Here is a 27,584-nt window from a genome sequence, read left to right on the forward strand (position 1 = left end):
CAAGCCACCACTTAAACCACCAATGTTAAATCAAAGACTAAGAGACTGATTTTTTTTTTTACCTGATGGAGTTGTGAACTCTGTATAAAATTTACTGGAGGTTCACTTTGCTTGCTTTTCAGTCGTAAAATATTATCAGCATATCCCCAGCTCAGGATAGCTGACCACTGAATATCAGTACTGTGCATGCTTCTCACACCTGAAGGAAGACATATAATATTGTGTCATATATGCAACCAGACTTGACCACTTTAATAGTCAACAATAAAAATCTCAGATTCATGTTTTATCTCGAGCTAGAATATAAAAAAACCTCAAAGTTTCAAAATAAGATACTTTCTCTTACGCTATGTAATCTGTAATGTATTATAAACAAATAGACTTTTCAGAGACTCTATAAACATTCAGTCTTCTCCAAAGACAGTTTGCAACCTGGGCAATGCTTTTTTTGAAGTGCTGCATATCTTGAGAGTGGAGAAAAGGATAAGAGGCTGACAGTACTTCCCAGCTAGAGAAATTATTGCTAATAACTTCAAGGAGAATGTTACTTTTGTTGACTAAATGTGAAGCCAACTAGGTACTAGCCAACCTTCACTAGTACACATTACCATAAATACAAAAGAGGTTATGAGAACCTGTTTGTACATTATCAATAGGAATCCCTCTGAGAAGTTTGTCTGAAAGCAGATCATCCTTCACCTCTGCTTTTTCACTGATAATTTTCCTCATTCTCTGCCTCTAAAAAACATGCCTTAAATTTTCCTTCCTGTTGCCACATGTGGTTTTTCATCTGTTTTTCAGTTCTTGGACTCAATCTGCTGGCAAGTTCTAAAGTAAAATCCTCATGCTTCACTCACTTTAATGGAAAATATTAACTTAATTATAGAATGCCTCTACTGTAGCACTGAAAATTACAAGTAAAATACACTCTCCAGGAAAGACACCACACACATGGAAACTGTTAATGGATTTATAAATCAATCCTTGGCACAAGCAACTAAATTCGGGAAGTTTGCTGGAAAGCAATAGTAGCATTAGATTTAATTTTTTTAATTACTCATTTCACATGTATTGTGCATATAGAGAATAAGCACAAATTCGTACCTTGTTCCTTGCTATATATCATCAATAGGCAAAACTTGCTGGACAAACCACAGATAGCTTTAGTTGGTAAAGCCTGGAGAGAGCCAAACCTTTCTCCATGTGGTTGGCTAAAGCAGACAACCGGGTCTGGAGCACTTGGGGAACCAACATATTCTCCCCACTTTAAGCCTTTTATCCATGGTAATGGACTCTAAAACAAGCACAGATAAGGTTCAAATTAAAGAATTTTCAGAAAAATATTATTTCATTAGTACTGAAGAATGATTTATATCACTTTCCCATAAGCAATCATATGGTTAGAACAGCTGAAGTATTCTAAAAATACTAGAAAGTCAAGTTCAAAGCACTGCAGTACCATCACCCAAACTCTCTACTTTAAGGGAGTACTGCTACTTCTGTAAGGGCAGAGATAGTAAGCTTGTATTTCAGGTAGTTTAGTGAAAAATACAGATTTCTCTAAATGCAAGGATTCAGCTTCTCAGTGGACTTTAGGGAAAACAAGTGTTTGAAGCAAAGAAAGTTTAATTGTCCTACAGGCAGTAAAAAAGCAGAGGATGGCAGAAAGCACAGTATGTGTTTGCCTACTATAGGTCTGCATACAGATTCCAGGATTCATCACTGAAAGTATAAAACTGGTTAAGTGAAATGCTTTCCAACACCCTTTTTCCATAACCAAAATAAACTCAGATCTTAGTTTGACACAAAATACATCACAAATGCATGAAAATAATTTTCATTTACTAATCACTTATTAATTTTGTGTATTTTTTTTACAGTACAATATAGGTAACAAGTTGTAGTTTTAGGAAGGAAACTGTAAATCGAGGGTATAACAATTACAAGCCTATGAATATTAAACTATCTTGCAAATCAAAATTACATACTGGATAGATTATTTCTTTAGTGTGTTCTCTGGTTTCTCTGAAAGCAAATTGCACTAGTAATCCCATGGCAGCAGGAAGTTCTCCTTCCATGATAAGTCTGGATCCAGGTCTACTAACATGTGCTGCATGGAACAGCTGACGAGGTGTTTGCCCATATGTTTTTATCATTGTTTCAAGGGCTCTCCTCTGAACAGGATCTTCAACAGCAGAAACATCCATCCCAAAATAGGTCTAGAGAAGGGGAAACAAAAAAGGGGAAGGGTAAGAATAAGCTTGTCAGCTTTATCTTTGGGAAAGATTTTACAACACACACAAATTCAGAGGCAAACTCTTTAGTTGTTTAAAACTTGGACCAGAAGCCATCCCACAACGGCTCTGCTGACTAAAGAGCCACTGAAAACAGTAACCTCATCACAGCATCTTTACTGGAAATAACTATCACTTCAAGATTTATCATGTGAGCTGCTCCTACATATATGCCGTGTCTAATTTCTGTCAAAGCGTTTTTTTGAGACCCTTATGAATCTGTGCAAAACCAGACAGGTTCCTGTTGATAAATAAGAAATTAGAAGAGTGTTTTCTGTACCTCTTTTTAAAGAGTATATAAAAAATAAAGCTCTGTTTTGGGATAGAGAGTGTAAAAGAAACCTCAAATTTCTAGAGAGTGGAAATCATTTCCTTCTTCTACTTTTTTTTTTATGCCTCTCTAGTTGTGTACCACACACTCTTCCTCAGTCGTGCTGACAAAGGCCTTAACTTTTTACTTTAAAAAACAATGAACACGCAAACTTAATATTTGAAATTTATGGTACTAAGTCAACACTTAAGCACAAAAAGAGGAAAAAAAGGAAGAAAAGCATTTGAATGGTTACTTGAAAAAGCCCTAACCACTGTTTTATTAGCTTTTTATAAGCTAAACACTACTGTTTTATTAGCTTTTTCATATACAGAACAAACACTAGAAACATGGAACACATTTGAATGCATTTAAAACGAGGACTACCTGGCCGAGCTAACCTTGTGATAGTAAGGATTAAAGCTAAAGAATATAATTCAAGACATCCATGTTACAATTAAGTAGTGAAATTCTGAAAATCTTTAAATGAAGACTTATTTGAAATTGAGTTTACTGTAGGGAAAAGGGCTCATAAGAGGGACAGAGGTGTATATGAAGGAAAGAACACAAATAATGAGCTCAGGACAAAGGGAACTATTTTAATCATATCAAAAGCTGCAGCACCATCTGTCTAAATGAAAAGCTTTTGAATGAGATGGCAGCAGATACACACAAACACAGTAGCACCTGTATACCACTGCAAGACACTGCAAACAACTATCTAGAAAGTCTAAACCCACAACTCGATCACTCCCCATGCCTAGCTCAAGGCAAGAAAGAGGAACACAAATTTACCAAGTCTCATAACACTCCCTGGGATCTTATCAGTTCCACATTGAAACAGTTAAAGCCTTTCCTTATTCTTCAACATTTCATGAGAGAGGGATCTTGCTTCATGTTGCATGTTTTCCAAGCAAGTCAGACTGAACTTCCTCCCATTAAGTTACTAAGGGCAATGAACAAACACACAGCTTAACAAATACTTACTGCAGGATGAAAGACGTTAATAGCCTGAACAGAGGCCTTGCCTTTTTGCTTATAACCAAACACCAAGTCAATCCAGTGACAGATTGTCTGGGAAACATGGTCAGACTCCAAAGCCTGACGATGAATCAAGATGAATAGACGAGGATCATTACGAGCCCAGGGTGGAAGATTGACATGGTTAACTCTGTCACCATTTTGACGTACTCCAAAATCAAAACCTAGAAAGAGGGGAATGAATATTCCAACACTTTAGGTGACAGTAACTTCAGAAAGGTCTTTATAGGGTTCTATGAAAGTAAACCATTAAGCACAATGATTGCTGATCAACAAAGCAGCATCATTAACAAGTCTCTCCAAAACACATTCCACCTGTACATACTCATTTAAACGGAAAAATCAGAAAATAGGAAACTCCCTGGCCCCGCTGACATAATTATGGAAAAACTTAGCTTAAGTCCTACATAACAGCTTTTTTAGCATATCCACAAATTTCTCCCATACATCTACTGCTTAGCATATTCAACCAAGGGATATAAATGTTCTCAGTTTCAACCCATAGGCTCAATTATACAACTGTTTTGGGTATACAGTTTTGTTGTCCTTTAAGTATACCTTCTCTGTTAACTAGAAAGTCGGGAAGGTAGAAGAATTCTGGTATAAGCTCCTTCACGTCAGTCATTGATTCATACGAAGAGAGTCGCCAGGTTGTATTGGTAGAGTGAAAAGTTCTGTCTGGGATGTCAAAACTTTGATCTGTAAAGAAATCCAAACTGAATTTGTTACATCAATGCTGGACACTAACAGTTGCTTATCTGCAACTTCAAGTAGTTAGCTGAGAACATTTAGAATTCTTTTACCTCAATTACTATGTGTTAAACATGGACTGCAAGTCAAATATAGGTCAGCTTTTTATGCTACAGAAACTAAGGTATAAACGTAAGATGTACAGCTTTATGGTCCAGCTTGATAATTTCAAGAATGGGTCTACTGTTAAAGCATACCAGATTTAATTTTATAAAACGCAGTTATTTGGAATTGAAAAACTATGCTGAATAGGGTAACGTATAGTATTCCTGGGTCATTGGAACAAGGCCCAGATGTGAAAGGCAAGTGCAAGCAAACATAACCTTACCTTGATAAGCTAAAAACATTTTAGTAAAAGGTGGCAGCCTAACTAGGAAATGAAGCACAGTTCCGCTGTTGGAATAATGAGATCCGTAGTGATATGGTTGTACAGGGGGCATTGGATCATCCTCTCGTGCTCCTTTACGGTATTCTTCTTCCAAGTACTAGAAAAATAGTAGAGAAAAGAAAAAAATCACAAACCTCCTACTTTGATAAAAAAAGAGCTTGCTTAAATTGTTTAGGAATAAACCATAAAATTTTTACAAAAACATACATTTAAAAGTGATTTTGAATAAAATATACTTTTAAGTGTCGAAAAACATGTGGTCTCTTTTACAATCCAGTTACATATCAGCCTTTAGCCAATTCAAATTACCTATTTTCCATTATTTATTACTTCTGCTTTTCCCCACTGCCCTGCCTCTTGTTTTCTAATACAGCAGAGTCATTGTATAGGCTTTTCAATACTAAATGGAAAAAACAGTATTTGCAAATAATACACTAGACTGTGGTGACAGACATAAGTTTGAAAGTCCAGTTGCAGATGCTTTCATTCCTCAGCATGTTGCTTTTTCCTACAGCCTTTAAAACATTCTAAAGAGAAAAAAAAAATCAAAAAGCACTACAATCATAGTAAGGTATGTTAAAATAACAGTAGTTGAGGGAAAACAGCTTTTCTGTTATCAAACAGAACAAATAGCTACAAGCTCCACTGAGGTAATTTCAAATAAACAGCAGCAAGTTATCCTCCTGATCTTTAGGGATCTTTAAATATATGCATGGTCATATGTGTAAGGTATTAAATTCCTCAGCAGTATCACATGGAAAGACTAAATTCATTAATGACTGCAGTTACAGGAATAAACACAAACTTCCAAGCATGTTATAAAACAATTTCCAGGAAATGCTTCCTGGAAAATATACTGGAAATAAGAATTCTGTAGACATGAAATCCTAGATTTGTAGTTTCTTTTTCCGCCATCAATATAGGTTAAAAAAACTAAAGCCACCATACACAGGACAAAGGCAAGAGCAAAAGTTATCCAAATTACCTTGTAAGTATCCACATAACGATCCTCTTTTTCTTTAGACTGCACAGCTATTGGTTTGACCAGATTTCTGCAACAGAAGTAGTACTGATATCTTGTAATTTTTATAACAATATCGATTCACACCATTTAATAGTGCATTATTAAGAATAACACCTTTAATATCATGAAAAGGATTAGGAAACTTAATAACACTTTCCAAGACAGCACAGAAAATAAAAAAGCCACTTTTATTTAGTGCTAAAGACAAACTCAGATCCACAGCACACTAACAGGCAAGAAAATGCCAAGTGCCTCTGTTATATCCAGAAGCATCCTATGAAGACAAAGACTTAGTGCACACAAATGTTAATCAACTTAACAAAAATTTATTAGGGTGGGACAATTCACTCAGATCCATTCACAATGAAGACTATGATTTTGTAATCAAAAGTACCTGGCCAAGTAATTTACAAGATTATTTCCTTTTCTATTTAATTTTTGCTAGTTGGCCTGGAAGTCTTAAATCATATGAATTTAAACATACAGCCTTTATTTAAATCTGTGGACTATACATATCCTATTAAGACAGTGTAAGTCCGATACATTGCATTTGTATCTACACACCCATTTTATTTCAATATCCAAGGTGAAACAGGCCACTTATTGTAAAAAGCCCAAGTTGTTATGGATGAGGCTTGTCCCTGAATAGTTCCATTCATGTATGTGTGCAGTTTAGTACAATGAAGTTAAAAAGCTATACAGGACGATCAGTTCAAGTATTTGGAAATAAACAATTCCAAACATTTCACATTACCTATATACTGATGGATCATTTAGGTCCAGTGTTTCATTGGTGTAGTCAGAAAGTATAAAAGGAAATACTGGATATTGCATGAGATCATTGAAGGAACGGCCCGCATGTTTGTTTAAATGAGTCAGATATTCAAAGTTAGTAATCTGTCCTGTGCACCACAGGTGGGTCAAAGCAGTAATGTTTCCATATTCCAAAAGGTTAGGCAAATTGTTAGTTAAGATGTTGTGGTACACATCATCACGGACCTAGAAGAAAATACCATCAATTTAATCATACAATTTAAAAAGCCTCAAATTACCAAGATTTCATCAGTTTCCCTGATTTTACAGATTCCCTCATATCTGTTGTAATGGAATAATGTTTAGTATTACTAAGATTCTTTAATGTCTTAATATACCAGAGATGTGTTTTACAACATGCCTGTGATTGTCTAGAAGTCTAGCTGAGCCAAGTTCTTTCAAAGGTATTATGCAGAATTTAGTTAGTCCATGCAACAGGTCTCCTTAAAAACTAATGCATGAATATACACGTTACAAAGACACAGTAAAACCCTTTGATATATTACTATGCATTGGTGCCACATTACCTTTGTATTATCAAAAGCCAAAAGTAAAGTTCTGCCATTTGTAAGAAATATTTCCACAGCATTATCTCTTAACTGCCACCAGCGCTTATGAACTTCCTTGATTTCCTCATACGTCCAAGAAAATGATGCTGGTTCAGTTTCTCCATGAAAACTCTGTAGAATTTGCAATTAAAAAATTATTTTAAATAGCAGATTTTCCTAACAAGAAACCCTTCAATGCAGTCAGCCTATAACCATACAGCAGATCATAAAGCAAACTGTAATTTTTCTGCGATGCTTTAAGACAATGTTGCGATTTTGCTCATCTACTTTCCTCATCCTCCACTCTCCTCAAGGCAGTGGGCAGAACATCATGCATGCTCCTCAGCTGTTCCAGTTCCCTATCTAACACTAGCAAGCAATGCCATATTTTTACTGGCACTTAAGCACAGAGCAAGCATAGCTTTATCATGAATCCCAATTCTGACAGTTCTGTGAAAGACAAAGCAGCAAAACAGCTGGTAGCTTCTTAAACCACAGGACCTGTGTGTTTAGGAAATGCAAGGAGGAGGTCTGTAAAAACAGATTAAAGCTTTCAGTAGTATATCCCATATCTCAATTATTTTTAAATATCTGTTGGATGTACAAGTAATTTAAACATACAAGTCTTTGTATATCAGAAGGATTAGGTCAGCTCCAGTTCCCTCCATGAAACAATACTCTTGTATAGATTAAAGGAGAAGCTAGAACATCCTATAAAACATAACATTAAAGAATCAGATGATGTGAAGCGCTTCCTAGTGCTCCAGCTTCCACTAAGGCAATTTACCTCAGGTGCAGATCAAAGCAAACTCTGTGCACTTATGCTGATGAACTCAATGGAGCAATGGACTGTAAGATGCAGAAGCCTCCCCACATCACCCCTTCATCATTCCCTCCTAGATCCAGGCCCACATCTTTCCTGTTTTCTCCTATCACCACTGATTCCAGCCAGGGGAAAAGAAGCAACACTGAAACCAAACTAATCAGTTTGGTTTGTCCAGAGATCTCTAACTCTAGTACTCCAGAAATCTCAGTGGCAGTAGACAAAAGCTCCATGTGGTTCTAGTTTGGAAAAACTAAAGCTGGACAATGGGCTCTAACACTTACCGAATTTTCAATTGTGTCTGAAGCATTATCTTCAACAAAATACATGCCACATTTTCCTGTAGCAAAAAATAGTTGCACAAAGGTACATGATATTACTATTAGTATAATGCATCTTAGGGTTATATAAACAGTATCCTGCAGTTAAGAATACTAAGAATAGTACCTGGGCAAGACAGTACTTGACAGAAATATAATTGTCTTTCAGCAAGTGGCCTGCAATCTTAAAAATTAACAGCAGTCCAAACAGTACTCATGCAAATAGTAGAAAAGAAAAGCAAAACTGATCTATAAAGTATATAATCTGTAAGAAGTCAGGCAACAACTCATTTACTTAAAAATATTAGCCAGCTTTATATATAAAACAGAATCTTACGCCAAAAATGTTTTTATGAAGACTGAAAATTCTACTTACCTAACAACAGTTCACCAGCGGTCTCTCTAGAAGGTGCTACGCTTATACATCTTCGATTAACTCTGAAATATTTCGAAGTACATTATGGCTTAGGGATTTATGCACCTTTCACCACACACCTAAAACTAAGAAGCCTCAAAGGCTGCAGCTGAAGAAAAACTGTTCAACACCATGACTCTAATGGTTCAAATCCCAAAGAGGGAAAGAAAACAGAACTTCAGCTTTCTAGACTTGGACATTAGTGAATTTGGACTTATTTCTTTGTGTGCTCTCTGCAGTTCTTTTAGGCTGTAGTTGTGCCTGTAACAGGTGGCAAATTGACACAACTGCAGAGCTGAGTAAATGGTAAAAGCAAGACAGGATGAAAACACAATTTGCTTTTGAACACTAATGGAAAGACCTACCAGATCTTAAGATACGGAAGGCAGGCAGTGCTACTAAGCGACAAATAAGATATGCCACCAGTTTATCTCACAAAAGGACCATCTGCATATCACACTAGTTGGTATTTGGTAGCTCTAGTCTTTTGCTTTTTAGTATAGCAGAAAGCCTACTATTTTTGACATCTCATTTCTCACCTAATTTTTTTTTAATAATTATTTAGACAAAAAAAGTGACAACTATTACATTAGATTGGCAGAAGGCAGGAAAAGGAGGTAAGTGTTATCCAAACCTTACCTTATATGCTCACTTGCAGCTTTGTCCTTTACAGTAGAGGAGTGAGAAGAATGTGTTTTGTCTTCAAATAGGTAAGACAATGGAGTTTTTATCACACCTATAAAGAAATCACAAATAAGGCACTAAAAGTCATTACAATTCAGATATGCTCCTAGAAGGTGTTATAATTACCTTCCTGTTTCTGCCTGTCTGGGAGAAGGTACTTGTTTGGAATAGTTAGGTAGCACCTCTGCAAGCGGCGCCTCTCTCTGTTTGGGCCTTCTGTTGGATCCAGTTGCCAAGAAGTTGGGTAATAGACTGGGTCATACCAGAGTGCTCTGTGAAAAAAAGTGTTAAGAGTTTGACAGCAGAGGCAGTATACATGCTTATTCATTCTGTTCTTTAACTAGTAGAAAGGCAGAAGTTGCACAGTAGTACACTGGGCAATTATTTCTGGAAAAAGGATCAAAAGACTCAATTTAGTTTATTTTCATGAGCTATCCCACTGACTGACTTCTTACAAGCTACTACTGTAAGCCTGTTCTTGAAGCTATAAATTCTGACAAAAACAGCAATACAATGCATCCAACACTATAAACATGACATAATACTAGTTCTGCAATGATGAAAATACCAGTTTGTTTTTTTGTAAAAACTTAGCATCTTTTTTCACTAATCCACGTAGAACAAGAATATCTAGATGCTAGTGTGAAGAACATTAGCAAAAAACTATTTTTCTGCTCCATCTACGTAATGCAAGACATGAAAACTTTAGGACACTCTTCATTGCATCAGACACAGCAAAATATATCCGACAAAACAGCCTGTCTAAATGGCATAGAAATACTACTTGGCTACTCAGTTGCTCACCATAAAATCAAGTATCTTACAAGTTTTTAACCGTCAGATAATTAGCAAAAGTAATTCTAATTTTAATATCACCTACATTTCACATGCCTTTAAGTAGAATGAAAAGCACATGTCAGGCATTGAGTCTCTCTTTCTTTTTCACTGAGATGAAGAAACTTACCGATCATGGGTAAGCTGCTGAACAAGTTCCTGCCAATGTCTGCTGGCACTTAGCTCTGCCTTATACATTCCCCTGATGTGCTGGATTACTTTCTTCCTTTCCATTCCTTGTGACAGAGACACAGCTTGTGTGATGTCTCCAGCTATTTTAGAAATGTCTTTAGATTTTGTATCTAGACGTTGAAAGAGACTGAGGAACAGTTGTATTTTAAAATGTGAAATAAACACACTGAAAAAGCAAGGCAAAACACTAAAATGCCTTATAAAATACAATCAGCTTGGCAGTTATTATCCATAGTTCTTGTTACATCAGAGGCAGAGCAACTTATCCTATGTAATGAGATGCATGAACACTTTCTGCTTCTTAGCCATCAAAAAACCTCTGACTTGTGGCCTAAAACAAGACAAGCCAGTCAGAAGATCAATGACCATATATTAGCATGCTTTACTAATTCATGTATACTCATTACAATAAAAATCTGGAGTAAGGACAGTAATTTACCACTGATTAAATCTCCTAAGTAATTCGACATTAAGTCTTAACACTTGTCTTCATGGACTTGACTGAGCTGACCTTTACAGCTGCTACAGTTGCCTACATTAAAGCACATTGTGTATGCATCTCAAATCTGATTTTTATGGCATAGCCTGAAATGTAAATTAATAGAAAGAACTCTTAGATCTACCACAAGATACTGAAATTTACATTACACCAAGTAGCAGCAGTCTACATAGCTCACAAAAGTATTCAAATAGTCTGCTGAATACAATGTTTTATTCATTAAAGATTGGGATCAGTTGTAGGGACATTTAATTGCACAGACTATGGCAACAGCAGAGGTGACTGGACAGATACAACAGCCATAAAATTAAGGGTGAAATGCCAAAGCTGTAACAAACCAATTTGGTATTCTGAGGTTCACACAATACCATTTATTATACAACCTATCTTAAGCTCTGCCAGGAGAGGTTTAGGTTAGATATTAGGAAGGAATTCTTTACAGAGGGGGTAATCAGGCACTGGAATGGGCTGCCCAGGGAAGTGGTGGATTCTCTGTCACTGGAGGTTTTTAAGATGAGATTGGATGTGGCACTTAGTGCCATGGTCTAGCGACCACGGTGGTGTTGGATCAAGGGTTGGACTTGATCTCAGAGGTCCCTTCCAACTCAGCTGATTCTATGATTCTATGAAAATGTATATACCTATATATAACAGTAAAATTAAAAATCTGAAAGCCAGTGTTGTTGCTAATTTGAAAAAAAACATCGATAATAATCATACAGGCAACTTTGCAATGGGAAGTGCGGAACAGAGAACATCTGAGGGAGTTTTTGCAGCCCCTTTAAGGAGGTACTTACTTCTGCTGATTATTAGCCATTGTCTTCTCCCAAGCAGCTTTGTTTACACCTTCTTCCATCTCATATTTCTTCTGATCCTGAATGGAAGTTTCAAAGATTACTTTCTTTTTTTCAGATGGATGAAATAAGGAAGGAGAGACTAAAGGATATGCCAATTCGGAAGACTGACAAAACTGTTCAGCTCATATCTTCACAGCATTTAAAACCAGCAAAGCTTCATTTCAGTTACTGCCATTTTATTATATCTAAATATAATTTTTATTTTTGCAAGAAATCATAAAAATTCTTGACAATGAGAGATACTAGTAGCTTATTATGAACTCCCATCTTTGCCTAGGTTAAGTAATATGTTTAATCAAGAAGCTTGTGAGCTTACTGTGAAGTGTTGAGTATATGTGATAGAAATATTTAGAACCCAAAGAGAATTCCCAAAAGCATAAGCCATGCACCAAAGAAAACCACTGTCTGCAGTTAAACTCTGACCCCATATAACAGACAATTGTCTTAAATATACCCAGTTTTTAAAGCAAAATTTTTATTCACAAACCTCTTTCAAAGCTTTTAATAAATCTGGTTTTGGTCGTGGGCTCAGGGGAATGCATTTATAGCCACAACTTTTCAGTGTATTCATGAAGTCTACCACTGCTCTTTGTTGTTCTTTGGTCATTCCATCGCTGTGATTGTGCATTAACTCATATAAATAGAGCACTAATTTAGGCCCATGCTAGAAGATGAAAAGAAGGGAAGAGGGGAATATAGATGTATGGTCACTCATTTTCACAATACAACACTGAGCAATTTTTTTTCTTCCACTTTTATTCCCTTTTGTAGTCAGACTGCACAGATTTCTACTAATTATTCTCTAATTCAAAGAAAATGGCTGCTTTAATGGTTAGAGACAAACTTTTATAAAACTAGAAAAACATGTTGAATTTAATCTTCACATGATAAAACTTGCCCCAGCATCTTGTCACTTTTCAAATGGCTTGCAGGAAAGCCAAGTTCCTTTTCCCAGTACTCAGCTCCTGCAGCCTTGTGTATACTTCAGGAAATATGTGCCAGAGACTTCTAATTTTGCCTGCCAAGAATGCTACACTTCATTTGATTAATCAAATTAGAGCTGACAGATAATGAAGTTAAACAGACACAGGCCATAAATGCACTCAACAAGACACTCCTCCACAGAAGTCCCTGCTAGTACATCAGCTCTTTTCTTCCTGATGAAATTGTTAATTTATTTGAATAATGTATATGTGATCAGAAACATGTAAATGCCATAGGCTAATCCAATAAATACTTTCTCTCCTTAGTATATAGGGACTCAAACTGTGGCATATATTAAATAATTTATTTCATTCTTGCACTCCTGAAGATCTCAAATAGCAACATTCATACCCAATTTCTGACCACGGCTCTAAGAAATGCATTCTTTCAAGCTTGCACTGACAGAGTACAATCAAAAAAGGGGTTTTTTTGATAGGGACAGTCTATTCAGCTATTTGACATAAGAACAAGGAATATACAATTCCACTTTCATAATAAATGCTAAGTAAGAAAAGATAGAGTACTGCTTTGTTGGAGGACTGACTGCTTCGGAAAATCTAGTTGCAATCAATTCTTACAAGTATCAGGAAGTCTGCAGTTAAGGAGTTCCAAGGCAAGAATAATTCCTTCCTTAATCTGCTTTTTTAGGGTAGTACCTCACCTTCTAGCTTTCTCAGTAAAATCCTTCATGTTAAAACTAGTACCTTCACATTAAAACTAGTTAAAACTAGTACTGCCTTTGTTTCTGCACTGCACAGGAGATGCAGTGTCAACTACAGAGTCAACATACACAGACTTAATCCTATCTTGCCTCTTACAAAACTGCCTATCCTCAAGATAATACAGCAATTGCAGAAGTATACAAACACATTTCATATAACATAATTGTCATTACACTAAACATTGCTAAAACAGCAGTGAACAATTTTAGCCACATACAGTTTTAAATTTAAAAAAAACCCTGAACATAGGTTTTAGAGACTTCTTTCAAACATCTTGAGCTTACTTGCAAAGTTGGGCTAAGACAGTCACGCAAAATCTCTTGATGGTTTACTTCAGGTACCATCTCCAAAGCCTGCTTTCTCTCTTGCAGTGGCCTTCCTGGAGACAAGCTGTGCACAAGAAGCCTCCCAAGTTGTGTACGGAATGTGTCCTTACATGACAACAGAATTCTCTTCCACTGCTGTTTTGGTGTGGTCATTCTGCTGGTGCCCTAAGTAAAAGGGACAACTTTTTAATATTACCGGGTTTGGGTTTGCTTTTACCAAGTTTTTCACGTAACTAAAATGAAACTTATTTTGGTAGATAGATCTCTGTCTCTATGTGCCAATATTAGGAATGCAACTCCTAGCTAAACTGGATATTTAGTCAGAGGGACTATACAACAATCCAGAAAGTGAAAATTGTGATGTAGAGGGTTTAAAAATCAAAGGGTTTTTTTAATTGCTTGTTTTAATGAACAGCCCTTCTACATTTATCCCTAGTTTCTGAATGGATTACCTCAAATGATTAGAATTCACACATTGGACTGAGGTGCTTGTGCTCACAAAAAGAAATCTGACATCTTTGAAAAGTACTACAAGCATGGCACAATGGAAAGATAACACACCTATCAAACCTAATTTTCCTGAACTAGAAAGAAACTTAGGTAGAACTACTTTTATAAAGGCAACCTAAGAGAAATAAAGAGGCAAGAAAGAGTAAGTTAAGTTTTCCGAAAAACTCACTTCTTACTACCCAAGCAGAACTTGATCACTTTGGAAAGGTTGACAAGCTAACACCTGTATGCTAGAAAACTCACAGCCCTTTGGCAAGAATTGAAAGAAAAAATAGCTCTCCTTCCCAACTCTAAAACATACTAGACATACTAGACACAAATTGCTCAGAGAAGTTCTCCACCATCTGTGGATGCACAGCAGATCTTGTTTTAGAGGCTCCAGCAAATTTAAATGTTGAGGTTTACGAGACCAAGCAAATTTATAGAGTACAAAGAAGTCCATTTAAATTTTGTGTATTTGTTCAATAAGAAAAGTTTTGCTAAATGTGAAGCTCAGAACAGATCCACTTATTACTTTACAACTGCAGAATAACTAGAAAGATGAAGAAGGTTTTTAATGCCACAGTTGAATGTAGAGGCAGTAAGAAGAGCATTTATGGACAGAATACATTACGCATGAAGAGTTCCTAATAAATGAACCTTATGAAATATGGTTTACTGTGGACAACTTACAATGGATACTTTGACTCCTTCCACCAACATTTTGACCATTTCTTTAAGAAAAGGGTTTATTCTGCTAGGCAGTTCTTGTTGGTTTTCCTCTTCAGGAACTTCCAGCTGGGATGCTGAACGTCTGCCTTGACTCGTGTTTTCTGTTATACCCAGTACATCAAGGCATTCTTCAGTAGATGCTTGAAATTTAAGAGGTACATATTGATCAGTACCATCTAAGGCATTAAATCAAATACTGCCTTTACTGCTGCTATATTTACCACTCTTACCCTCTCTTGCTTCTGCAGAATTTGAACTAGCTCTCAAAGTCATCATGTCTTGCTAAAAAATACAGCCATTTCAGAGAAACATGCAAACTGATGTGTTTTGAGAGAGCAGATGCTCCCTTTGGCAGTTAAATCTTCAGGTAATAATTGAGGCAGTTAACACATGAAAGGACTAATGTAGAAATAAAACAACTTGTAAAGTTCATTCAGATAGAAACATTATCCAGATTGTCAGTTACATAATACTGAGAGACAAATCACAGAGAATGATGCTTTGTGGCTAAATCCATAAAATTTGTGCCAATAATATGACTATCCTCTCTAACATTTCAGCAAGAATCCATTTTTATATATCACACTACATTGGCTCTGTGAAAACAGAAACAACCCAAAAAGAAATCCTACCTAAATAAATGAGCCTGTTAACAGCCAGAACAGTCAGCCTCTGTAACCTTTGTGCAAACTCAGGCTCAGTGGCTTGGATAGGATTTTCTTGGCTCATTCTCCGCTGCATCATCATGTTGAATTCCTCACTTGCTAGTGAGCGCATTTTCATCAGCAGAGCATCAGACTGAGCAAGTGAAAACTTCCTTGAGCCTTTAAGGAGAGAAGCATGAACAGAATTCTACTGAAAATGTACAAAACCTCAATCACTCAGCAATTGCTTTCATCCAAAGAGTTCACATCATTTAAGGAATCAAAACATTTGAAATACATTAATATTAAAGGCTACATAAATGTCATTGGGTGCCTGTCTTGGTTTTAGTTTTCAAAGCTATTTAAAAATATATACAATTCAAGTGATACCATGAAATGAGATAGTCTCAAGATCAGCTTTATTGTACAACTTCAATATTTTTGTGTAAAACAGATTCAAAAACATTACTTTTATTCCTCTTTTTACTGTGTAACTACGATGAAGAATTAAAAATTAGTGATAAAACAAAATATTGCATATTGGGAAGCACAATTGACAAGTCAGATATATCAACAACTTAACAAACACATTTTGTACCATATCCATTGCCACTAATAGAAGTATAATTTTTAGCTAAGAGTATTTCTTAATTTTGTTGAAATGAACTGGCAGGCCTTGACTGTACATCTTTCTTTTGAAATAACTATTTCTATTTATCTTTAGTGTCTTACCAGATTCACTAATATAAAAATACTTTCACTATCTTTACCAGGTTGATAGAGAGGGCTTTCAAAAGCTGACAATTAAGAGAAACATTCCCATAGTGAACAGGAGATAAGCATTTGTCAGGTTTTTAAATTATATCTTTTATGAAGTCTTTAATGTAGCTTCATTTATATGAAACATACAAAACTCAGTTTCCAGCCAGAAGACTACAAAACCTTTACAGAATGACTGGCAAGCTATCAAATACAGAGAAAGTATTACTGCTACAGCTAGAACTGCACAAAGGTTTTACAAACACAGCCACAGTGGCATTTCCAACTGTAAATTTAGAGTGGCAGGTATTTATTTCAGGACGGTCACTACTTAGAAGTTGAGCAACAAAGCAGTCCCCACATCACTGCTATGTTAGTTACATGGACTAGCTTGATTTTAGCATTACCTTACTGTGAGGTTGGTTATTAAAACCGCCAGGAATTACTTGAAAAACATCTTTACTAAGCAACTTGTGAATGTAAGAGAATCCCAAAAGAAGGTAATATCATCATGAACTAATGAATCGTCAACTAATCAACTAATCATCAACTAATACACACAAAAGAAAGTACAAGAACGCTACACTTCTGCTACTCACCTGCAATACCTTTACGCTTTTGAAACATTGTACGATGTGGTGCAGAAGGTGATGGGGCTGAACTGGCCTGCTCCTGAGCATCTTGGTTTGCTGTGGTTTTTATTAATTCAATGGCTGCTTGAAGAACTCTTAACTGCAGAACAACTGCCATATCTATAAAGAGGAGCATACAAAGCATACATGACATGCTTTACACATCCTTCAACTGTTTTTACCACATGTTTAACAAGTAAAAGAACACAAAAAGTGTCAAGAGCTGTAAGACTCTTGATTTCACAGAAGTCACCTCACTCTTCCACAGACACAGACACTACACAATTGAGTTCTCATGGAAAAGCCATTGAATTTGATTACTCCAAAACAAGCTAAGTGAAACTGTACAGAACATTTCCATTTAAATACCCACACACAACAAACTTTTGCAATTACTGTTTTTTCAGATTAGCAGGATACACAGTTCTTTATCACAATGCAGGCTCCTGAAGAAAACTATTACTTTGAGAACCACTTAGAAGAGAAAGAAGATCCATCACCAGAAAACTCCCCCTTTTCCCTCAGCAGAAATAGGAATTAAAACAAAAGTCAGTGGGGAAGTAGTCCCATGATCCCAAAAATAAGAAGATAACTTACTTTGCATCCTTGCATTTTTACTATTTTGAAGATGACCCAGCAGCACCATGAGGTCTTCAATAACACGAAAATATTGAGAACCTGAGGAGCTGCAGGCATGAATTGCAACTGCTACCAGCAGCTGTTGTATATCGCATGCAAGTAACTTGTAGTCATTCAAGGGAATGCTGCAAACAAAGTTTTAGTTACCAGAAACATGACAATTCTAGTAGATTGTAACTTATAACATGACCCATTACTATTCCCCTTGCTACTTCCACCAACTATACCTATTAGTATGTTTTACTAACATAAAAATGTTGCTACTAAAGACTAGAACATTATAATCTAAGATATTTCTCTAGTGTTAACTTTGGCAGATTGGATGCCTGCAAATTTGAGACATTCTAACAAGAGTGTAACACAGTTTTATTGGAAAAGCAATGATGTATTATCAGATTTCTAAGTAAAGAACAAATCTAAAATTCTGTATTTTTCAAAAAGTATATCAGTATATAATTTTGTAACCATGTTGAACTAAAACTATATCAGGTTTTAGAAAAGGAAACTTTACCATTTCTTCAGGATACCAGCTAATGAAATAAAATAAAAAAAAAATCTCTCCTGCATAACCTTTCTTAAAGTACAGAATCTTTGTAACTAATAAAGTAATTTAAGTTACTCAAAATCTCAAATATTAAATCACAGGCAGTACAGTAGATACTTTTCTGCAGTTTTAATATTGGCTATAGATACAGTAGAATGCTACTATCTCCTGTTTGGTTTAATTAAGAAAAGCATCCAAAGTGCACACAGTTGGACAAACTTGCATCTTAAAACGTCATTTCACTTGACAGTTTAAGATATGGAAAGAACACTCTATATTCTGTTGTTTGAAGTGAATATCAAAACATTAACTTGCAGGTATAATTAAAGCTGAAAACCTCAAACCCTTGCTTGGTACGTTCTCAGACAATTTTAGCAAGTAGAACAAATTGAAGACAGTAATTTCATGCTAGCCTTAAGGTTGTGCCTAGACTATTTGATACGAATGGATACAATACTCACTTTGTTTCCAGTCCATTGAGAGCAGCCAGCGTATTACACAACACATAGAGCAAACCATTATCAAGCAGAAGGTCTGCAACTTTTGAGCAGGAATTTATGATTTGCAGCAGAAGACAGAAGCAGTTATGCAGCAAAACGTTATCATAGAGAGAATTCTCTATAAGACCCAGAACAGGAATGACACACCATTTTTGAAAGAGTCCAACATTCTTGACATCTTCCAGATCAAATCTATTAACAGAAATATATGTGAGTGACATCCTTAAAATACCAATCTGATAAATGCAACTAATATATGCAACTGGAATACCACTCTATGCCGGTATTTTGGCAAAGGTGTAGATGGTAATTTCCTACATTTAACTGCCATAACAATGCCTGTCTACTAAAGAAAATAAGAACAAAATAAACACCTGAAGAGCTACAAAGAAATGGTGTCCCTATAAAGTATATCTGAAGTTTTGACTAACTACCAACTGTCTACAATATAGATTTCATGAAAATAACAGGGATTTTAATCAGTGTAGAAAAATGATGCATCACTTTTCCAATAACGAGTATTACAACTGGCACAGAATTACCAAGAAAATAAATACAGCTTGTCATCAGTATAATAATATACTGACTGACAGCAGGTTTGATGTCCTGTATCCATTACTGCTTAAGTTTAATTAAGTTTGGCACCTTCTGGCTTATTACAGTGGTAGAATTAAAAGCAGTGCTTCTGACCTTGTCTTACTTGTGGACTAAGAAATTGCATTACTATTATAAGGTTATCAGCCCACCACACAACTATTATGCACAATCCTAAAAACCTGAGACATTAGAACTATCTTTCCAGCCTCATAATAAATCCTGCAAAAGTAACAGTTCTCTGCTTTGGGGCAAGTTAAGGAGACATATTTAAATCTTGCAGCTAAACAAGAATAATTTTTGAGGAGTGAAGATCAAGTCAAGAGGGAGAAGTAATTTAGCTACAAATCCTGCAGAGGCAGCAATCGAGAAGGGGCTTTTCATAAGATTTTTGCACTGATTATACTTACACATGTGCTCCCTGTACAATCATTAAATGGTCAGACTAATTCTAAAAAAATATCATTTACTTATATAATTGTCTCCTTAAAGGTAATCTCCTTTCCTGTCAATATGAGGTGGCTTTTTAGTTCATGGAAGTGGTGTATCTCTGGGATTTTCCCTAAAAGAAACAGGGATTTAAATTCAGGGCCAAGCTAAGGAAGCAGCTGTGGCATCAAGCTTTTTGCTTTACCACCTTCCAAAATCTAATAGCAGAAGTCTCATGACTACTACTTAAAACTTTTAAGGATATAAATCAGTTTCATGTAGGATCAGAAACAACAGGGAGAGTTAAATTGGTTACAGGACATTTGAAGTGCTAAGGCCTCTGAGGCACTCAGAAAGTCTGAGTGTTTACAAGATCCCATCTAACAGCATTCATCAGATGAAGTTGCTTGCAGTTTAAAGGGCATACAATAGTCCTAAGAATTTTAATACATTTAAGTGTTAAAGTTACAAGCAAAACATTTCAAAACTGTTTTGAAGGAACTTCTTTTATGGTTGCTGACCAGCAAAGTGCACTGCTTGTAGTTCACATATTGCTACAGGATGTAAAAACACAGCATTACTTACTCTTCATCCAAGCCAACAGAGCGGCCAAAAAGCATTTCCAAAAAGCACTCTACAACTTCCTGAGTCCCCTGATGAAGATAGAGCTGGTTGGCTAGCAAGGAGAAGCCACGGTTCTTTAAGAATTTCTCCTTCTGCTCCCTCCTTGCTCTGTTGAAATATGCATCCAACAACTAAAAATAAATGCATAATTATGGTGTAAGATTTAAACATTTAATATAACTGCCCTGAAAGTTAATTTGTTGTCTGTGATTTGAACAGTTACAATCCTTGTTACAATCAACATCTTACATTTTTGAGCTGAAGACTCAGGTTTTTAGTAAAGTTTGAGGGAGATGAAATCACACACATAACAGTTAGCAGATGCATACATAAATACACTCAGACTTTTTATATTTGTTAAATCTTGCACTTTGGTGTGCATGCATGACTTTTTTGTTCTTAATAAAGCCTTATAATCTTACTCCTTTTCAAATTAAAATACAAATCTACTCAAAGTTCTACATAATGTCATAATACAGGAACACTGTCCTCAATATTACAAAAACCTCAGAAAAGATTTTGAAGCCTCAGGTCCATCTTCAGTCAGCTATGTAAGAAGTAAAAACTTAGCTTGCACTTTAATGTAGTGCATCATGTGTTTTGGGTTGAAGAGACGGTCACTGACTTTCTGCATTGTTCCTTCCATTTATATTGTTAATGCCATCATAAGCTCTCAGGGCCTCTGTCTTACATTATAGACTATATCTATTCAAAGATTCTACATTTGCGTTTGCTTTTTTGGTTTTTTTTTTAAATCTATGGGGTAGAAACATATTTTAAAACTCAGAAGTAAACATAGAAAACTGAAGAAAGCTGAATAAAAATATTAACAAAACTTCATATTTCCAAATGTTAACTATGCAAGTTCACATCTTTTCAGCAGAAAACATTTTATATGGGCCTACTTTAATGACTCCTTGTTGTATGAGAGGAGATGGGTGGTTCACCAGAACTATAAGATAATCAGGTTGGATAAGTTTGTCCATCACATCTTCTAGCATGATATCTGGTAGGATTAGGAGCACTCCACGCAAGAGATCATATAGTCCACAACAGATAAGCACAAGATAGTCTTCTGTACACCTGAAAACAGAGGAATATGTTTTACCAGTGATTATTGTCTACAGCAGAAAAGATTAAAACAATGCATAATTGCTAGCAGTTCTTGGGGGACAGGAGGAAGAAGAAATTTGGAAGAGACATCATTTCTGCAATACTTCTACTACCAATCTTCATTAACACTTATTTTTAGATGGCAGATGGCAAAAAGGATAATCTGACCAGAACTACTTGCTTGAGTTTTTGTGAGGTACCATAAAAAGTTCCCACTTCTACTGTACATAGCAAAAATACTGATTTTTAAAATTTGCTATGTAAATAATGCAAAAATTGAAACAACACAACATTCTATGGACTAAAAGCTTAATAAATTTGTGTATGACAGTGTATGAAAAAATTCCCTTAATTTTTAGGATTCAGATTTTTATAGAATAGTAACCAAGAGCAAGAACAGTGAAATTAAAGCTCATATACTGTGCAACTCTTAATTTATTATTTTATGTGCTCACCTGTCATCAGGGCTTTCAGATGGTTTTGGGGTATTCTCATTAGCTGAAGAAAAAGCAAGACTGTCCCAGTCTTCAGGAAGTACATTCTTGTCAGCAAAGCTTGGCCAGCGAGCAATGGCTGATGATGCTCCAAGAACAGAAAATGCTAAGCCCAACCCTGCAAAATTACTCTGGCCCTTCTGAAACGAAGGCAGTCCTTTTAGATTGTCTGGACGACGTAGCAATGGCTCAGCTGCACCACCACCACCACCACCACCACCACCTTCACTGCATTTCAGATCTGCATCTGTTTCTTTACTCTCAAATGCATTTTCAGATAACTCTACTTCTTTTGCAATATCTTCAAATGTTTCTGCAGATGTTAGCTCTGAGTCACAAACTGTTTTTGCAGACTCACAACTGCTAAGAAGCTCTTCCTGTACTCTCCTTATGGTTTCAGAACTTTCTACAAAACCAGTTCTATCCTGAAGATCAGTGTAGTCATGCTCCCCAATAAGCAGCAGGTCATCAGTGCTCTTTCCCATTCTTTCAGTTAGTTGGTTTCGGTGAACTTGAGGTGAGGAAGTAGGCGATGCTGGTAAGCTTTTAGAAAGTCTTCCAGGTGCCTGAGAGCTTATTTTCTGCTGAACACTAGCCTTGGAAGTGTTCCCTAGAAAAATAAGGATATCTTTAGCATTCCTTTCACATGAGAAACAAACTTTTCTCTCAATATTAGACTCCTCATACATTTAGAACTGTGGTGACCTAAGTTAGTTTTATTTGCAAAACTGACAACACCTGACATAGCTCAGATTTGGTAAATCAAGTAAACTACTATGGAGCCATATATTTAGCAAGTCACAAATCTGAAAGAAGCATAAAATGCAAAATAATTTTTGACAATATATTAGGTTTTCCGGATTTAAATCATGATCCTCTCAACTAACCCTCAGCAAGAATTTGTATAGAATCACTGAGAATGGAGGTTGTCAAGACCAGACTCCTTGCTCAAAGCAGGGTCAAATAGAACAAGTTGTTCTATTTGGAGTTTTGTGTAAGAGGTCCAATCTACCAACATGTTTCAGTGAACATTGAAATACTATTCACCAACCCATTTGCACATTTTTTTGAATGTGCAAGTTTATGAAGTTTTACACATACTTCAAGTTTACAACTAATAACTGCATATTTTATTTAATAATGCTTCCTTTTAAGTGCAATGATGATGTGTCACGAATATAGTTTTAATGAGAATATATATATAAAACAAATATGTGACTATATATACATACATACATGTGCCAACATAACCAGACCAAGCTGGCCTTCAGACAATAGAAAATATTTATAAAGTTGTACTTATACAGCTGCAACAGTCTTACAGCCAATCTTTTACACACATTAGCAGGTAGTGCAACAAACTGCAAACCCACATACAGGTAGTAGGTTATCCAACGAGCTTCCAATTTAAAATATTTTATAGAATTATAAAATGTTAAGGGGTTGCAATGGACCTTACAGCTCAGCTAGTCCAAGCCTCCCCTGCCATGAGCAGGGACACCTCCCACTAGATGAAGTTGCTCAAAGCCTTCTCCAATCTGGCTTTGAACACTGCCAGGATTGGAGCATCCACAACCTCTCTGGGCAACCTGACAGTAAAACATTTCTTCCTAATATCTAACCTAAATTTCCCCTCTCAGTTTGTACCCATTACTCCTTATCCTACCACTATGACAGTTCCAGACAAAATATAAATTTGTATAATTTATAAATTTATATAAGTAAATTTAGAAATTCAAATTCAGAACTACAATACTCAAATATCCATTTTCACACAAAAATAAAAATGTTGAGTATTCCTCTAGTACACCTGAATAATCTCTATTCAAGAACAACAATTTGTACTACCTATATAAAAAGAGTATTCAGTTTAGAAGAATGAGATGTCATATTATCCATATGGGAAAAGGACTAATTCCATATGCAGTTTAGTACTGTGATCTGTTCTTTACATCACTGTTTTTCTAAAGAGACACATGAATAAATAGTTTCAAATGAAGTAGTTGAAGACTCAATTTCCTTTTCCGAAGCAAAGCAGCAACAAGACATCAATTGTAAAAGTATTACACTGTAATACATAGAAGATAACTGAGTCACACAAGATGTGAAATTTATAGCAGTTAATTTAGAGATCAATATAACTTTTTTCCATTCCTATTTTGTATATATTGGTGAACTTAGACTATGAATTTTTATTTTGAATTTATTTCTCATTGTCAACAAGCTTAAATAAAGGCTTAAACAGAAGTGGTATTTCAGCTTTTGTTTTTCAGATGATATTTGTTGATTGCCTATGCAAATCTGTAAAAAGTATGATTAAAACTCTAATTCAATAATAATGCAAAAAACATCCCACTGACAGGACACCATCTGAAAAAGAATTACCAGCTTGAACAAATAACTTCACAGTATTTCAGCATCTATAGCAGAGGAATTCAAAACTGATGAAAGCAGTTATCTTTACAGACCTCAACCTGTTCAGCATGCTGAGACTGTTCCCAGAAAATGATTCAATTTTAATTTATACCAATTTATAACCAAGGTATCTTGTTGTTCTTCATAAGATATACTTTCCCATCCTCTATCATGTTTCTATACCTACAGTAGAACTAAATGGTAATACTTTAATACCATATTTAGACAGATAAGAATTATGCACAAATAAAGAAAAGTATCTGCTTAACACTTCCTGCCCAGATAAGATAGCTGCTTATGGCTCACTACTTCAACTGCTGCCTGGCTAAGGCATTCTCAGGCATCTTTAGCAGGTCTGTTCAACAAATGAGATGGTTCAGCTTATCTGGTTCACTTCACTGCCTGAGCCATCAATGTGGCAATTTGTCTCTGCTTAAGAATGAGGAGCAGTTTAGGTAGCATGTTCAGTTCCACCCTTCCTACTCTGCTGTTCAGGCATCAAGCTCCAAGGGACAGGGGGAGCTCTGTAAGAGATACCTGTGGGAAAGTAACACTTTCAGGTACTCTGGTTATTTGCCAAAAGATTGTGTCTTAACATCCTTTTTTTTCCAACATTGTTTTACCTTCCAGTGGTAAAGCTGTAAATCCAGTTGGAGATGTAATCACAAATGCAGAATTGTCTACTGACTTCCCACCACTGCTGGAATTTCTCAGGTACCTAAGTGATTCAACTTTCTCCTGGAAAATTTTGCCATCTAGAAAGAAAAGGGAAAAAGTTAAATAAAAGTGTTTTATGTTTGCATTGTTGACAAATTAGACTCGTAGTAGTCAGATTACATTTTGAGCGGATCACTGGAGGCTAATGAGAAGTGCTCAAGTGCAAGTAACCTAGAAAAAGCACTTGAACACCATTTTTTGGTTTAGTGATCCAACTTTAAAATTTATTTTAGAACACTGAAAATATTATGATTTACTAAAGCAATTACATTTATAGACAGTCCTTGCAGGCATACAAGTAGTGATAACTGACTTTTTGTCATGTCAAAAACAAGTGACTGTTCTCAAACAGCCTAGTAAGGCTCCAAGACTCAGAATTTTACACCAGTTGGTATTAGAGGACAGATACATATAAATACAACTGTGCTGCCTTTGAAACTGATTACTAAACCTGGAGGTACACAGGAATCTGCAAAAGGAGAAAATATTTCAAAATTGGATGATGCTTTCCATGTTCACATAAGTTATGGCTAAGGTTGCACAATGCTAATATTAAAGCACGAACTGTTCATAATTTCTCATTTTTAAAAAAAGCAAGAAAGAGTTTTTTAAAGCTCATATCAGTCATTTTGCCAACATGATCATCCAGTACAGATATATTAAAGAAGCTGTTGTTCTAGGTCTGCATCCCTCAAAGCCCATAAAGTACTGCCAGTAAGTAGTAAGAACTGATAGTGCCTGCCAGTGACATCTTGTAGTGCAACTGATCAATTGCTAAAAGTGCCCCTCAGGCCTTTTATTTTTCCAGGAATTCCATAACAGTAAACAAGAAAGTAGAAATTAAAACAAGACTATATGCATATATTTCTGAAAAGTTTCATTTACGAGCAAGCTAGATGTTATTCTCCAAGTTCACCCAAGACAAATGTGACCACACAGGCAGCTAACATTATGCATTCCATTTAGCAGCACCAAACTTTAAAGGAAGTTAATGGCATAATCACAGAGATATTACCTATGGCTGTAGACAGAAGAAAGCTCTCCAAGTAAGCCAAGCAAACAAAGTCTAACCTCTCTCAGAAAAGTAAAAGTAGTTTACAGTATTAAGTCCCAAGAATTCGATAATTTTTTTATATATCATTACTAAAATACAGCAAAGAGATTTTTTTAGATATTAATTTACGACCAGATTTTTATCTTATTGCTTACTACTAGCTAAATGTGACATATTTACCTATGTGCAGGGAAAAGTAGAAATTAGTAGGATTGTGACAAACGTATGTATTAGTGGGAGGGTGAACCGCTAAGAGGAAATTGAAGACCAGCGTCAGCAATTCCAGGTCTGGGGGAGAACCAAGCACTTCTTCAATTATTTTCACAAATGACCTGCAAACCTCCCGAGGCAGGGATGCAAGGTGCCCTTCTTTATGCTCCTAGAAAGGAAGAGCAGTACAACTATAAGTTACTTGTATTTTTAATTTGACAGCAATTGTCTGGTTTTTTTTTTTTTTAAAGTTGTCATGCTGTAGTAAAACAGATAAGAAAAGAAGCTCAACTAATAAAGTTGTATTCTTTAATTTGAGAGGACCTACTGTACCTACTCAATGTTATCCAAACCCAGCCCACTCAAAATCCAGACAGAAACAAGGTATTGCAAATGTTATGCAAGTTGATTTTTGGAAAACTAAAATGTTCAGCATACTATGCTAATCTGTATTGAAATGCTGGAGCCCTAGGACATGAATCACCATTGAAAATATAGGTTATTGTCATTGTATTACATATTTACAGAGAAATTAATAGTTGCCAATACCAACATTTCAAACATTAAAAACTTTCTGAACAGTGCCACACTGGGTCTTCTGTATTTCCACTTCAATAGCCATTTTTATAAACATACACATTTGAGATTTCATTGATAATTGTATTTATAATTTCTGCTTGATCAAGCATTCTATAGTTTGATGCTGGCTAGCTGAAAAAAAAAAATCTATTAAAAGATTATGGATTTTAGAACCAGACTTAAAGAAACTTGTGGGAAATCCTATTCTAAGGTGACCATAGAGATTAACTTATTCCCAAATTCTCTAATTTCCATCTCCTTTTTTATACCCAAGCACCTTAACTGAGACTGCTGCAGAAAAGACTAAATTAAGCTAACTGAAGTGATTTTTTCCAAAGGGAATGGTTTATATAATTTCATCTTCCATTCCACCAGACCCCCAAAACTGCCAAATTGTTGTTGCCCAATTTGAGTAGTTTTTTTTAAGCAAGATACTAATTTTCCCTTATGTGCAGAAAAGACAGGAAATACTATGAAACATTCTGTATCTAGACATTGTTGATGTAAAATGATACAGGTCCTTACTGGGTCTAGAAGCACAGGGGACCGTCTACTCAAGTAGCTTTTTCTACCACATTTAGTCTCTTCTCTA

General features: G+C 35.7%; 1 protein-coding gene across 1 annotated transcript in view; it reads right to left on the bottom strand.

Moving 5' to 3' along the window:
* Positions 1-27,584, bottom strand: part of LYST (lysosomal trafficking regulator) — an 80,709-nt gene that overhangs the window by 9,680 nt on the left and 43,445 nt on the right. The window contains exons 22-48 of the mRNA XM_017817443.1: positions 26,384-26,582; positions 25,056-25,187; positions 21,979-22,627; positions 21,316-21,493; positions 20,372-20,541; positions 18,725-18,955; positions 17,678-17,844; positions 17,048-17,200; positions 15,678-15,869; positions 15,007-15,185; positions 13,783-13,989; positions 12,280-12,456; positions 11,733-11,809; positions 10,375-10,563; positions 9,537-9,682; positions 9,366-9,462; positions 8,688-8,749; positions 8,276-8,331; positions 7,148-7,300; positions 6,562-6,806; positions 5,769-5,835; positions 4,724-4,880; positions 4,204-4,344; positions 3,592-3,809; positions 1,989-2,219; positions 1,105-1,294; positions 63-199 (exon numbers count right to left, since the gene is read on the bottom strand). Of these exons, the coding sequence (XP_017672932.1) occupies positions 63-199; positions 1,105-1,294; positions 1,989-2,219; positions 3,592-3,809; positions 4,204-4,344; positions 4,724-4,880; positions 5,769-5,835; positions 6,562-6,806; positions 7,148-7,300; positions 8,276-8,331; positions 8,688-8,749; positions 9,366-9,462; positions 9,537-9,682; positions 10,375-10,563; positions 11,733-11,809; positions 12,280-12,456; positions 13,783-13,989; positions 15,007-15,185; positions 15,678-15,869; positions 17,048-17,200; positions 17,678-17,844; positions 18,725-18,955; positions 20,372-20,541; positions 21,316-21,493; positions 21,979-22,627; positions 25,056-25,187; positions 26,384-26,582 (4,800 nt within the window). The remainder of the gene's footprint in view (positions 1-62; positions 200-1,104; positions 1,295-1,988; positions 2,220-3,591; positions 3,810-4,203; positions 4,345-4,723; positions 4,881-5,768; positions 5,836-6,561; positions 6,807-7,147; positions 7,301-8,275; positions 8,332-8,687; positions 8,750-9,365; positions 9,463-9,536; positions 9,683-10,374; positions 10,564-11,732; positions 11,810-12,279; positions 12,457-13,782; positions 13,990-15,006; positions 15,186-15,677; positions 15,870-17,047; positions 17,201-17,677; positions 17,845-18,724; positions 18,956-20,371; positions 20,542-21,315; positions 21,494-21,978; positions 22,628-25,055; positions 25,188-26,383; positions 26,583-27,584) is intronic.

The sequence above is a fragment of the Lepidothrix coronata genome, unplaced genomic scaffold (assembly GCF_001604755.1).
Source record: "Lepidothrix coronata isolate B3197 unplaced genomic scaffold, Lepidothrix_coronata-1.0 Scaffold61, whole genome shotgun sequence".
In the NCBI taxonomy this organism is placed as follows: Eukaryota; Metazoa; Chordata; class Aves; order Passeriformes; family Pipridae; genus Lepidothrix; species Lepidothrix coronata.